At 40.3% G+C, this 14,661-nt stretch overlaps 1 protein-coding gene across 3 annotated transcripts; it reads left to right on the top strand.

Moving 5' to 3' along the window:
* Positions 1 to 661: 661 nt before the first annotated feature.
* si:dkeyp-68b7.12 (rho GTPase-activating protein 30) lies at positions 662 to 13,978 on the top strand. Of its 3 annotated transcripts, none has more exons than XM_040014671.1 (14): positions 662 to 757; positions 1,315 to 1,694; positions 3,784 to 3,886; positions 3,987 to 4,131; positions 4,221 to 4,303; positions 5,017 to 5,124; positions 5,441 to 5,559; positions 5,656 to 5,827; positions 6,002 to 6,099; positions 6,477 to 6,554; positions 8,556 to 9,215; positions 9,963 to 10,171; positions 10,313 to 10,929; positions 11,988 to 13,978. In XM_040014671.1, exons 2-14 carry the CDS (start codon positions 1,607 to 1,609, stop codon positions 13,318 to 13,320), a joined length of 3,813 nt encoding a protein of 1,270 aa, XP_039870605.1. In that variant the 5' UTR covers positions 662 to 757; positions 1,315 to 1,606; the 3' UTR covers positions 13,321 to 13,978. The 3 variants fall into 3 exon arrangements, with proteins under 3 accessions (XP_039870605.1, XP_039870598.1, XP_039870589.1); XM_040014664.1 differs by having other exon boundaries at positions 8,556 to 9,263; positions 11,991 to 13,978; XM_040014655.1 differs by having other exon boundaries at positions 8,556 to 9,263.
* Positions 13,979 to 14,661: the final 683 nt, after the last annotated feature.

Below are 14,661 nucleotides of genomic sequence, written 5' to 3'. Positions count from 1 at the left end.
AGCCCAGCAGGTCCACAGAAACTCATCATAAACATAATGTTTTGAGGGCTTTATTTCAAATAACAGGATACTGCAAGAATAGCATCAACACAGTGTTTAATGTACACACACACACACACACACACACAAACAACTAGACTTTTTATGTTTCTCTGCAGTGCTTTGTGACTCTTTTGTTACTTTGTGGTGCATTCGTGTTCTTTGTGGTTTTCTGAACTGCTTTTCTTGCTCATGTGTTTGTCTTCTCCTTCATTGGCACAGTGTGATACTGCTTCGTGATCTGTGGCTTAGTAACTAGCTTTAGTTTATCTTATGATTTCACTGACATACTGAATCTTTGTATGACAGCTGTGTGGAACTCCAGTGATAATTCTTGAGCCCCTATGTGATACTTTGCTGGTACTTATATTTATATTTATATTTATATGTAGCAATGATGTAAAACTGTTAAAATGGAAGAAAATGTAATCAGATTTCATCCCTCATCTTTAAGGTACGTTCAGATCTACTTATTTCAGTCAGGGTGATGGAGGTCGGCCCACAGAGAGACAAATGCAGCGCATGTGAGGGAAATAGATGAACTGTACAGATACTATGAACTGATTTCCCTACTCAGCAGAGGCGGAGAAACAGAGGGCCAAATACAGAGAGAAAGCACAAGAGAAGGAGAGACACTCAGGAAGTTAAACAGGGGAAGTTTAGTGGTTTGTTGCGTCATCGTTTTATGCTGCTACTTGTGTGCCGATGCAGAGTGAAGGTAGGAACACTTGTGTTCGCTTTTTAATTTGTTTGTTTCCTCACATTTAAAGTCTTTCCAAAAACGTGGACCGATTGGGAGGGTGGTGGATGATAGGAGAGCAGCGGCAGGTGTCAGGAAGATGGAGAGAGTGGGGAGAGAGTTTGAACGTCTCTGTGAATCTATATGTTCAGTGCTCGACTTCCGCTGAAATGAGAACAGGGCCGCGATGGCCCTGACATGAGGGCAGGGAGGACAGACCGGGCTCTGTAGTGAGCGTAGTCCTCAGGCAGGAGCGGAGATTAGAAGCTTAAGTTGGTCCACCACCTCAGAGAAACCTTATAGCATGATTGGAGCGAAACGTTCAGGGGCTCTTTTCAGTGAATACGAGAAGTACAGACGCAAGGGTGTGGCCTTTCATTCGAAAATAAATTGAGTGCATCAGGGGGAAGTGAAGGCGTCATATGCAAGGCGAGCGTTCAGTGCAGTTTGTTTGATTTTGACTGTGAGATTGTTCATTGTTAAAACGTGAAACTGTTATATCCACAACGAAACCGTTATCATTTCTGCTTTTGCAGGGAGGAAGACACAACAAAGTATGTCCTAACGCTCGATTTTACGTGACAGCCCCAATGCAGCGCAGCTCACAGAGGAAACAAGCTGCACCTAACAACATGCACTGAAGCAAAGGAAACAGAAGCAACAGCAGCACAGTCAAACCTCTGAAATGTGCAACGTTTTATCAGAGTCATCGTCACTTTAACCATTTTGGTCAACGCATCCAGAACAGACAGTCAGTGAACCTGACCGTCACCAGCAGGGTAGAGGGGACCAGTCTGAATGTGAGGTGAAAAGAGAAGACAGGAAGAGATGAGGAGAGTTCGAAGAAAAGGGGGCAACAAAGAGAAGGTGTTTGGATGCGATCTGTTGGAGCATCTAAATACCTCTGGTCAAGAGGGTAAGTGAGCAACCCTTACTAGAAAACATGTCCTGCTCTTATTGTTGTTTTCTGCACTTGTCATAGTTTTCTTCATTGCATTAAACACAATCCTGCAGAGATAAATCATTTACACATGGGTGTCAAACATCAGCAGAAGTACCGTTTATACCATGTAGATGAAACATGTCATAGAAGTGTTACTAAACTGAAGCAACCTGCTATTAAGCACATTTCATGGGATATTTCTCATGTTTCTTAACTCTTTAGCATCTCACTCTGCAGTAAAGTGCTTGCCTATGCTTTTTTAAAAAGCATAGGCAAGTCGTGAAGGCCAACGTTCAGATTATGACTTTGCTTGTCAAACCACACCAGGCTGAGTCAAACATTTGAAAAAGTCTTAATCATTTTATAATGTGACCCCGACTGACTCATTGTGGGCAAAGCGTGGGACATCGCAGGGCAAATTACTTTGGGGGTAAGTAAAAAAAAAAAGGGTAAAGACTCTTGGGAAAGTATTCTGGCACTGATGAGACAAAGGTTGACTTTTTTGGAAGAACATCAGACCAGCAGTCATAAGTGGGCATAGTGTGATGGTCTGGGGCTGCTTTGCTGCTTCAGCACGACTTTCTGTAACTGATGGAACCATCTCTTTACCAGAAATGCTCAAGGAGAACGTCTGGCCAACAGTTCATGCCCTAAACCTCAAACAGAGTTTAAAAGAAGGACAGTGATCCAAAACACCAGGAAGTCCACCTCTGATTGGTTTAAAAAACTCCAAAATAATGGTGTTGGAGTGTCATAGTGAAATATTCTTTAGCATGACCTTAAACTGGCCATTCATGCTTGAAAACCCTCCAGTGTGGCTTTATTAATTCATCCTGCAAACATGAGTGAGCCAAAATTCCTCCAGAGCAAAGTGAAAAACTCATTGCAGTGATCACAAATGTTTCATTGCAGTCGTTGTTGCCAAGGGTGGCAAAGCAATTATGAGGCTTAGGGGACAATTGAACAATGAAATTACAATTTAAAAGCTGCATTTTGTATTTATTCAGGTTGTCTTTGTCTAATATTAGAATATGTTAGATAATCTGAAACATATAAAATAAAACTGTGACAAATATGCAACAAACTAAAAAAATCAGATGGGGGCAAACACTTTTTTGTGATACTATAACTGGAGAAACAATGATTTTTGCACTTCAGCTTCTGTTTTATTTTCTGGTATTTTAAGATTTTAGCAGGGATGCAACACATTTCTTGTCAGTAATGTTTCCACTTACATGAAATAAACAAAAAAAATATCGGACATAATGTCAATAAATGGGATGAAAGGACGAGGAAGGTATCTGCTGTGCACCTGGCCAACTTAACCGTGACCCTTAGAACAGAAATATTCCTCTCAGGGATCCATGTAGTCTTTGGCACTTCTGTGCTTCAAGCTAAATGCCCACATGTCAACAATGACAAAGCAAACATAACTGTTTTAAGCAGACAGAATATTTGCTGTGTTCACAGTCATAGTTTGGTATGCTAATTTTTCTCACTATCAATAAGCAAAGACAAAACGTCAACAAAGCTGTGGCTGAAATCAGTTTCATGTTTGTATTTGTCAAATCTCAGTATTACAGAAATGTACTTAAAAATAACCTGTTCAACTACCGCAATATAAGTTTTATATATATAGTATAAATGGTGTGGTGACTTTGACCCTAAAATAAGTTTTTAAAAAGGTTTTTAACCCTGGAAATTATATCCATTACAACAGTCTTTCATAGGTTTTGATCGAGGAGTCTTTGAGTCATATGCCTGATGCTCTGCATGAACCTCTAGATGTCAGAGGATCATTATCAATAAGATCCGTGGACCAATTGAAACCGGGCAAATTTTCATGGTCAAAAGTCATCAGTATGCTTTAGTTATAAAATTATAGATTTGATAGACTTATTGACTGTATATGTACCGAATTTCCAGAATTTCCCTTAGGAAGCAACCCGAGGGATTAATAAAGTTTCATCTAAATATTTGTATCTAAAGATGACAGATTGAACATGTTCCATGCTTTTATTAGGCCAATATCCAGGTTATTCATTTGAGTCTTCTTTCACAGTTCCACTGGTGCTGCGATGCTGCAGTGAGTTTGTGGAGCATCATGGGATTGTTGATGGGATCTACAGGTTGTCTGGAGTGTCATCCAATATCCAGAAACTCAGGTAAAATGTCTGTGTGTGGTCAACCTTTACCTGTAAATAAAAAATATAATCCACATATATTTTAATGGATATTCGATTATGTTATTATCATTCAAAACAGGGGTGAGTTTGAGAGTGATGGTAATCCTGAACTGAACAAGGATTTGTACCTGCAGGACATCCACTGTGTCAGCTCTTTGTGTAAAGCTTATTTCAGAGAGCTGCCCAACCCTCTGCTCACATATCAGCTGTATGACAAATTTGCTGTGAGTATCTCAGACATGCGAAAAAAACAAAATAAAATCCTTGACTGGTCTACAGGCATGAAAACAGAAAATAACACATATCCTAACAGGAAGCTGTGGCCATCCAGCTAGAGGAGGAGAGGCTAGTAAAGATTGGTGATGTCCTGAAAGAGCTACCAGCACCTCATTACAGGTACAACCCTCTGCATCCCAATGACAGCCGCTTTTACTATATAATAACCTGTATTTCTGCGCAGAAGCAGAGGGCATCTCCTTTTATTTCTCTCCAGTAACTATCACAACAGATCAGCTCAATTTTATTACTTCACCAGAGATTAGTAAGCTTTAGTAAATTCTTCTATATGTAGATTTTAGTTCACTGCCACAAGGAAGACATGTAGGAAAATATTACAAAACTGTACATTTACAGATAATAACACTGGACCCCGTGAAGCTGCTTAATTACATATAAATGGGCTGAACTGGCAGACCAGAACCTAACTGCACGGTTTTGGTCCGCCATCATCCATCTATTATCATGGGGTAGAAACATAAGCACAGATGCCGACACTCTTCTCTCCCTAACCACCTCGTCCTCCAGGGGCATGCAAGGCATTCCAAAGCCAGCCAAGAGAGCGTGCCCTGGGTCTACCCTGGGCTCTCATTACAGTTCAACATGGCTGAAATACTTCACTTAGTTGGATCACACAGTCCAAAAGTCCAGTACAGTTACCAATTAAAAAGTAAAGAACTGACCAATAACAGTATTTCCTTTACGAAAACCACCATTAATCCCACATTTACAGATGATAATACTGATTATTACGTGGTTGATGTGTAAAATAATACTGTTTCTAACAAGGCTGCAGATTTAAAAGCTGATCATGTATCATGTGTGTCCTACAGGACTCTGGAGTTTCTCATGCGTCATCTTGTCAGAATGGCCTCGTATTCGTCAGAAACCAACATGCACGCCAGGAACCTGGCCATTGTCTGGGCCCCCAACCTGCTCAGGTGTGTTAGTGAAAAATCAGTGTGTCTCGGATATGTGCTCTTGTGAACTGAGGGATACACTACCTGCTTGCATTCTGAGGGAAAATACTATATATATAAACTGCTGAAAGTTACTGTTATTTTAATTTATATTGTATGCGATTCAATAACCTTGTATAGTGCACCGCTGCCTTTGCTTACCTGTTCCTTGTTCCTTTTCTGCTTCACTTTGTTCTTCTGTTGTTTTCATCCATTCCTTCTTCTCCTTTAGCACATAGTCATGTCTTGCAGTTGTGATAATCAATCAGTAAACCAATCTATCAATCTGTATGAAAAGGTCTAAAGACATTGAAGCGACAGGATTCAATGGCACTGCGGCCTTCATGGAGGTCAGGGTCCAGTCCATCGTGGTGGAGTTCATTCTCACACACGTCCCTCAGCTGTTTCCCGATGCAGGTCAGAACACAGATGTGCATCCACAGACACTCACGTGCAGAGAAAGACGATAAACTTATGTACCACTGCTTAAAATCTTTCCTCTGACCTCTTCAGACATATCAAACGAGAGAAGGAAGTCCCTCCCATCCCCATCAGCATTCCCCAACACGGAGGAATGTTTATTCCGGCCTGTTCCCACCCCAGCTTGTAGCTATGGGAACATCAGTCCAGGAGATGGTCCACTTCCCATAAGACCTTACCATGCCATCATTGAAGGCACAGACAAGTGAGTAAACCATTTCTTTATCTGGGTCACCATTACTGTCCGTTATACACAAAATCTTAGTCGCTTACACTTTTTAGAGTATCAGGTGAATGAACAAGTGATGCTTGTGTGTTAGAAAATAACATTTCTTTTCATATAAACTTCTTGCAAATGTGCGTGTCTTGCTCGCCTCAGGAGGAAAGGATCCCTTAAAGGCAGGAAGTGGATGTCCATCTTTAACATTGGAGGACGATTCCCAGATCCACGGCGAAAACACAAACCTTCAACCAAAGGTACAAAACCTTCACATAGAAATGAGTCACATCATTTATTCCTACTAAGTTAATTTGTTAATTTCTCCTTTTCCATAAACAGGTTTGCGTGTTGACAACTTTATTCTCTTTGGTTTGTTTTCTAATTTCTTCTCACTTTTAGGAAATAGTAACATTTAAAATGACATTCAAACTCACATATTTTTAAATATTAATATTTAAAAATGTAAATATAATTTGTTTGTGTTTTGGCACATTTTATTAATGTACTTTTAGAAAACTGTTGCTGCTGGCTGCTGTTTTGGACATCAGTTTTAAGTCTCCCATAGATCAGTTCCAACAGCTTCTCTCTATATATTATCTCACTTATCTTAGAAATATTTTTTATATTTTTTCAGCTCCAGAGAAAGAAAGGCCTGCTCTGAGACCTGCAAGAAGCATGGACTCCCTCAGCTCCCCATCCTATCCAAATGAAGGTATCGTCTTCTGAAACATTAAAATGATGAATTTGTTACTTAGAAAAATAATTAAATGCAGTAAAAATGTTAAGAAGTAAGTGAATTTCATATTTATTTAGATATAAACTCTTCTCTAAAGAATTTGAAATGTTGATTTAATTTGTTTGATTTGATTAAGCTGTAAGACTCTGAGGTTTGTTAAAATGTGAACTCACAGTGCTTACGTATAAGAAGAAAATGAGTAGATAAAATTTCATTTAAATGCATCTGGTGATAGTGAACAGCTGACTGGGAACTTCTTCCACCATCACCACACAATAGAGTTGAATGGAGTTTTTTTTCTAATGTCTTGAAGATTAAAGCACTTTTACATGCCATTTCGTAAAGTCCCGCTTTGAAGCAATTAAGCCATCCCCATCTCAGTTTTTGGACTGTGCTGGTGTTTATATAGTGCTTTTAATTTTTCTAGTCTTACTGATGTCTCCGAGTACTTTACCAGCAGTGACTACAAGTCATATTTTGAAGTAAGAAGTGACCACATTTACTAGCGGTTTAACTACAACCACTAGCAAGAATGGCTAGCTAGAAACATTTATAGACTGCATCAGTGCAATGCAAAGAGTGACACATGCAAATTAATCTTAAGTAGCACAAAGTAAAATGCTAGAATTTAACCCAGTCTCGTGACAAAATGTAAAATCCATTAACGTTTATAGACACCAGCTGATTCGTTTTTTCCCATGAGAGCTAGCGTAAATTTGAAGCTAATGTACAGAGTGTATCAAAATGAATCATTCAGTTTGGAGAGGCTATGTTTTTTAAAGTAATGGACGTAGAAACTTGCGGTAAATCTTAAAATATTATTAAGGTTTTACATACAAAACAGCGCTTTGCACATCATGTTCTACCTACATTTTGCCTCCCCACCCATAACCTTCATTTAATTTTTAATTTATATTCTAACATCTGTAGGCATTTAGTATATATTCTTATTTAGTGTATTTATATAGAGAAATATAGATTATATATACTGTAAATACTACATATTCTGTTTCTGTATCAATGACACCAAGACAAATTACCCATTTGTGTAAAAGCTTTGCAAAAAACGTGATTCTGATTCTGAAAATTTACAATGTTCAAAAGTGCTCCACTTTGAGCAGGCCATATGTCCATGCCATAGTCAAACTTGTGCCATACTTTTATGAGCATGTCTGGAGTCACTGCTGTTGTTAATATTTAACCTACCGTACACCATGTGGAACTAACAAATCTCTAACAAACTCTTAATAGAGCAGTTAAAATAAATGTCCTAAAATACCCATTGGCACCACCAATCCCTAAGTCTCCAAATGTGGACTTTTTCTCCACTTAAACAAGAGAAATGATTTTGTGTACCTGGAAAAAATCCCTACATATAAGATCGTTTGGAGTAAATGAAAACACAACAGAAAATACATGAATGAAGTTGGTATCAGACATACACAAATTTAACACATCAAGACCTCCCCTCTAATATACAAATGATAAGTAATAAAATACAAATAGAATGAATAAGTATGTGAACATAGAAATGGGATATTTGTGAACAGGAAAGACACGATTATTTTACAAACTGCTGTGAGAATATTTTGCCACACTGGTGAAAAGTATACTTTACTAGATTTTCACTTGTCAAACCTGGAGCACAGACCTTTTATGGGTTTTTTTTTAAATACAAGTAAGCAAAAAGAAAGCCACATCATTAGATAAGCTCAAAATACTCCAAAAAGCACCAAAAGCACAAATACAGTCAAGAGGTCATGGTTCAGTCCAGCCCAGTGAAATTAGTTGAGATCAAGTCAGTGCCCAAGGTGCACAGTCGGGTGTTTCAACATGGATAATCATGCATAAACTTGATTCTGTCAATCTTGGAGGATTCATTGTTGATTCAAATTATTGTTTGCAGATAATATCAAAATTTAGACTCAACTTTACCTTTCACTTAGGCTAAACTCTTATTTGTCATTATATTTTTAGGTACCAGGCGTCCTGGCCAGCGCCCTCCTTCCACCAGCATGTCTCCCCTTGTCACTACCACCCCTCAGGCTGTCTCTGAGCTCCCAGTATCTTCAGGTGGATTAGGTGCCAGTGAATATGCTGTGACCTACCGCAGGGGAACAGGGCTAGTAAGCGGTGGTGCAGGCGTACAGGGTACCTACACAGCTCTTGACCCAGAAGGTTTAGGATTAGCAGGCAATGATACTGTCCAGTCCAGATCTCCAGGAATATCCACTAAAGCTGGTCGGAGAGCAGCCATGCACATCACAGGACCCACCATGGTTACTGTGCCACTACATATCACCTCTAACCTGGCTTTAGGGGTTCTTCAAGGGGGCGGGGCTGACAGGATCATACAACGTAGAGACAAAAACGGGGGTGACAAGGCGGGAGCAGAAAAGGCAGCGAAAAAGGTAAGCAGAGTAATGGAATGGAATGTGGAAGAAACCAAGAAGGAGGAGGAGGAAGTGAAAAGTGAAAAGGAGAAAAGCAGTGAAGAAGACGTGGAGACGACAGAGGATTCGGTGGCAGCAGGTGGTGCTGAGGAGAAAACGGAAGAAGGAGCAGAAGAGAAAGGAGATGAACCTAAGAGACAACGAGCCAAAAGCCTCCTGTCCAACTCAGAAGAAGATAACAAAGGTGATGCCAAAAATGCTGAACAAAATGTTGAAGATGATGAATATATGGGTAATTTGAACTTTTTTATTACAATGACCACTTTTTCTTACAAGGACTGCAAATAATAACTGTTTTGCACATCAGTTATTGATTTTCTGGTTCAAACTTAAACGTCTTAGCTGCTACTACAAAGATTTCTTTAAAATTTGGTACAAATAGTCAAGAGCGCCGGTGCACCTATCGAGGAAACACTCCCAGGGGGACTAGTGACTTTTCTCTTTGTTGACTTTTTGTAATGTAACCCTGAGTTGTAATGTGGTTTTATATAAAATTCCACAAACAGTTCTGCTAAGTTTCATAAACGGGTCAAATGTTTGACCTTCAACTTTTCCGATGGTGACCTTTAACAGGAATACCAAATACCTGCCAATCTGACTTCTGTATGTGTTTTGTGCAAATTACCACATTAGGGTAATCTGAAGGATGACATCCATTCAACTGCTCTAAGTCTTTTTTGCCCCAACTTTGACTATAGTCTTTTAAAATACTTGAGCATTTTTGTTTTTATTTATTTCCTCCAAGCACATTTTGAGAATCAGTCAAAAAATAAGCCCAATAATCTTACGCTTGTATTTTCCCCAGAAATTTGTTTTTTCTCTTTGTTTTTCTGCAGCTGTCTTAGAATTAAACTATTGCAAGTACAGTGCAACAAATGAATTTTACTCAGTCGTGAAACTCATTAACTCATGATCGTTGTTTCATTGACAGAAATGAAAGTTAGTGAGACGTCTGAGCTTCAGCCAGAGGACACTCAGCATGAAGATAATGGAGAGTTCGATGCTTCTGATGTTCTCAACTCAACAGAGGTGGCAGGCGACAACCAGAATATGTTTGGCTACATTCAAGACAACTTTGAATTCCTGGACCAAATGGACTGCAGTGGAATGGACCATATGGACTGCAGTGTCTCTTATCAGGTGTGTTTTTTATGGTTGCAAATCTTTCTTAGCACATAAGAAGTTGGAGGTTTGCAGAAGAAAATGGTTATTTGCACAGGAGCAGTATTACGCTGTTTTTGTGAAAGCTTTGTAATGTGGTTCCTCTTTTTTCCCCAATAGGTGCAGGAGTTCTCTGTTGAACCTCCTTGTCACTCAGACGATGAGTATGAAACAATGGCTCAAGTTCAGACTTCTCCTTGTCCTCCAGAGCCACAGTCACGCCTGCGTCCAGGCCCTCAAAGTCCCAGCGAGTCAAACCCACACAGACCGCTCAGTCTCGACTTGCACAGTCGACACACAAAATCCCTCAGCCTGCCTTACATGACCTCGCCTGTCCACGGACCGGATGAGTCTTCATCTGAAGACGAGGCTATGGGGGACGACATTGGTGATAACGAGTACAGTAGCGAGGAAGACGAGAGCATGTTCGTTAAAAGCCTTCCACCGGATTTCTTTTTGAACACAATCTCTGGGTTGGAACCTGAAACTGATGGAGAGGAAAGTTCCCCTCATGATAGCGTTTCTGTGCATTACATAGAGAGCTCTGAAGAAAGAGACTGCCAGTCACTGAAAACTGAACATTCGGCATGTACAGAAACAACTACGGGAGAGCGGGAGCAGGTAGAAGTGAACGACAGAGAAGATAAAAATGGACTGGATGAAAAGGAGATGATAGAAAAACAAGAGGAAACTAAAGTTCATCAGGAAGGAGACCAGCTGGAAAACGACATGCAAAGGTGACAACTGATTACAATCTCAGATTTTAGTATTTATCATTATAGTTACCATGCATGTGCATTTTTGTCTTAATCTTTCCTGACTGGCAGACAGAAAAAGCACAATAACAACTATTTTATCTGTTATTTTACACTAACAGTGAGTCAGAAAACCACAACAGTGTGTGTGATTGTAGCTTAAATGCTTGATGTTTAATTAGAATGTGACCAGGTTCTGCACTTCCTGTCTGACATATGATGTTTGAGCATCTTTCAGTTCGTTATTTTGGTTTTAGACTCGCCTTATTGTTTTCATCTTTCTCTGCAACTGGGTCCAGCAGCAGCAGCTATTTTCAGAAACAAACAACCTAATAATCTGAATATACCCAGACAACAGTCAGCCGGTGAAACCTTTAGACTGTAATGACCCAGATATTTCCCTCAGGGGTTTGAGAAGGCCAAACAGAAATAGAATGGAGAGTGAACAGGCTATTTGACCTTACTTATGAGAAACGTTATTCCACATGAATGAGAAAGATGTAAATAGTGCTAGCATGTTTAACATATAAACTTTCAAAGGTTTACATGTCAGTTATGTTTTTGTGGCTGATTTTGGAGAAGAAACCCAACTGCACGCTTTTCAAAAGACACTATAATCACTTCACTCTTGTTTTGCTGTGGTGTTTTGTTTTCCAGTATCCTGTAGTTAAGTTGTGTGGTCACAGTGGCCACTACTTGGATGATTTGAAGGCTAATGCCTGAAACCTGTGTGCACCCCCTGGTGGAAAAAGATTAAAAGTACAGTGTGGCAGATAGCACCACATGTCCTTCCCGTCCCTCCATTAGAAAATCATAACAAACTGAGGGGAATTCTCTTTTGATACATTAAACTTTGTGTCATCAGCTTGAGAAATGCTACAAGAACAAACTGCTACAAGTTTAATTAAATCAGGAAGAAATATTAAAGAAGAAGCTCAAAATTAGAGCTCAAAAAATTCTATAAACAAACGTTAATATGTCTTAAAGTCTCACTTATATTGTACGCGTCTAAACTGTTTTTGTCTCTTAACTATCTGCAGCAGAGAAACAGAGGAACATCTGGATATTATGAAAGATACTGAAAGTGAAATATCCTCAACAACCTGCTGTACAGAGTTTCCACTGCCAGTCACCGAGGACGCTGACGAATCCAGCACTGTGGCTGGCACGAGCGTTGAGGAGGTGGAGGAAGTAGTTGAAATTGCTCACAGCGATTGTCCATCTCAGGAAATGATGAACCAGAAAGAAACTGAATCAACTAATCATACCAGAAGCTGTAATGGAGGGGGTACAACAGAGAGAGACAATAAGGAGGGGGAGAATGGTGTGATATGCAATGAAATGGAGGACATGTGTGAACAGTTTGTACTGAAAATAGAGGAAAGTGACGAGAAAATGAGGGAAGAAATCTCAGAGGGAAAAGCTGACAGAGAACACAACAGTAGCAATGAGCAGGATACCCAAATCTGTGGGACACACAATGACATTTGGGAAGAACTTGAGGACATTGTATCTGAAGTGATAGAAGATGAGGAAAAGGCGCAGTCTGAGAGGGAGGGTGATGTTGGGCAAGAACATTTGGTAAAAGATGAACAGGACCAAGAGCACGGATCAAAGGAAATGGTGGAAGACGACAAAGAGGAGGCGAAGAAGACGGAAGGTATGATAGAAGTAGACGGTGAACCAGTGGAGACGGCTGAAGGAGCGCCAACAAGTTTAGAAATGCAACAAGAGTTTAACGAAGATGAGACCCAGAGAGAAACTCATGAGAAGATGGCCAGCAAGGAAGACTCTCAGGAACATGTCACAGCAGAAGCGTTTTCAGATCAGCCAGAGAATGAGAGCGATGGTAAACAGACAGCCGATGAGCAACTTGAAACTGCGCCAAGTGAAGATAACCAATTTAAAGAGGTGGGCTCTGATATGAAAGAGGGAAGAGAGAGTGAGAAGAGTGACGGCCCCTTAGAGGGTGTCGGAAGCACGCTGGTCTCCTCACAGCCGAAGATCTACCAAGTTAAAGCCGTGCCGGTGGTGCCTCCGAAGCCGCAGCACTGCAGAATCACCGCCCTGACCATCCGACAGCAGCAGCAGCAAAGAGAGAGAAGAGACGGCGACAGAGGGAGAGACAACACGCTGAGAGTCCCAGGAGAGCAGGACAAGGACGGAGACCAGAGCGACGAGGGCTCTGAGAAAAAAGAGAGTCCAAAGCTGAGGGGAGATAGCCGGGAGAGAGAGGGGAGGAGGGACAGGGCCGAAGTCAGAAACAGTCCCCTCAGCATGTGCTTTGATGAGGCTGTGGCCATTGCAACCATGAGGAGAGAGAAAGAGAGGGTGAGAGAAGGAGAGGCGGAGGCAGACGCGCTGGGGAAGTGACGTAGAGGTTTGAATTGTACAAACTAGTTTTCCCCACACAGAGTTAAAGGCTGTATTTTCTTATATAGAAGGGTGAATTTATTCCATTATACATTACAGCAACAGCAGCCCTGCTTATGTAAGGCAACTGATTTAGCCGTTTCGGTGTTTCTTTGTAGAATGCATAAACTCGACGTGCAGTCATAACCAATAGTTTTCTAATATAAATATTGTTCAAGGGAAGATTTGTTCTCCGTTCATTTACCAGAACAGAATAGACCGCTGAGATGATATAAAGGGAATCAGATGCGGGGGTTGGATTTACACGGTCAGCATCTTGAATCCTGATATTAAGAGAAATAAACTGAAACAGATGACAAACACTGAAGTGCCGAAGTGCTGCTCCAGTGTGACAAACCATCTGGATGAACTGCTAGAGTCTGGGTTGCTAATCTAAAAGTAAAAAATATTCGCATTGAATACACTCCCTGTTACACTCTGTGTTTGCACGAGTAACGAGTTTTCTCTCTCGTTACAGAAAAGTGTACATAAAAATAGAGGTTTGATGCCAAATACAAATGTGTTTAAAAAGATGCATTGACTATATCATTTAGCAGGAATATGATGTCAACAGATCCAAAGTTGTTTTGCATTGTGTGAATAAAACATGTTTTCAATATGCTGTGTTTTCTTCAATCCTTCTTTATTTAAACTTTATCAGAGCAAACAAAGTGTTGGTGCTGAAGTTATAAATAGCTTTTATTGTTACGTTATAAAAATGCTGCTGGTATTTGCTTACATCTTCAGGATGTTAACTGACAGATAAGCTGAAGGTAAATACAAAAAACCATTAAAATAACTTCTTCAAGCTTCAAAAATCACTCGAAAAATAACTCGACTTCACTGTTCATTGCTTTTGATGGTTGACCCCTTGCATTTATACTCATCCACCTTGCACTACCTTTTCTCCTTACATATTCACCTTTTTCTACCTGCCTCCCTCTCACTCACACACATGTATTCTGTTTTGCTTCTGTAACCTGAAGCTGACGGTCTTTAAAACAAAAGAACTCATAATAGACTTCATAAGGCACAGACAGGTTCATTCCCCTCTTATTATAAAGGGAGAATGGTTGGATTCTGTCTCCATCTTTAGGTTTCTGGGCACTCACATCTCCGTCGACCATAAGATAAAGAAGAAAGTCCAGCAGCGGCTGAAATAACTCCGCGTCGTAAGGAAGAATAACCTGAACCAGAAGCTCCTGCTAGCCTTCTACTGGTCCTCAGTGGAGAGCGTGGACTCCAACTATCTGGGTGTTTGGTACGCAGTGGCCACAACTGACAACAGGAAGGATGAGCAGA

This window comes from Simochromis diagramma, unplaced genomic scaffold (genome assembly GCF_900408965.1).
Source record: "Simochromis diagramma unplaced genomic scaffold, fSimDia1.1 OVJJ01000205.1, whole genome shotgun sequence".
Classification (NCBI taxonomy): Eukaryota; Metazoa; Chordata; class Actinopteri; order Cichliformes; family Cichlidae; genus Simochromis; species Simochromis diagramma.
This window is presented reverse-complemented; position numbering and strand designations above follow the sequence as displayed.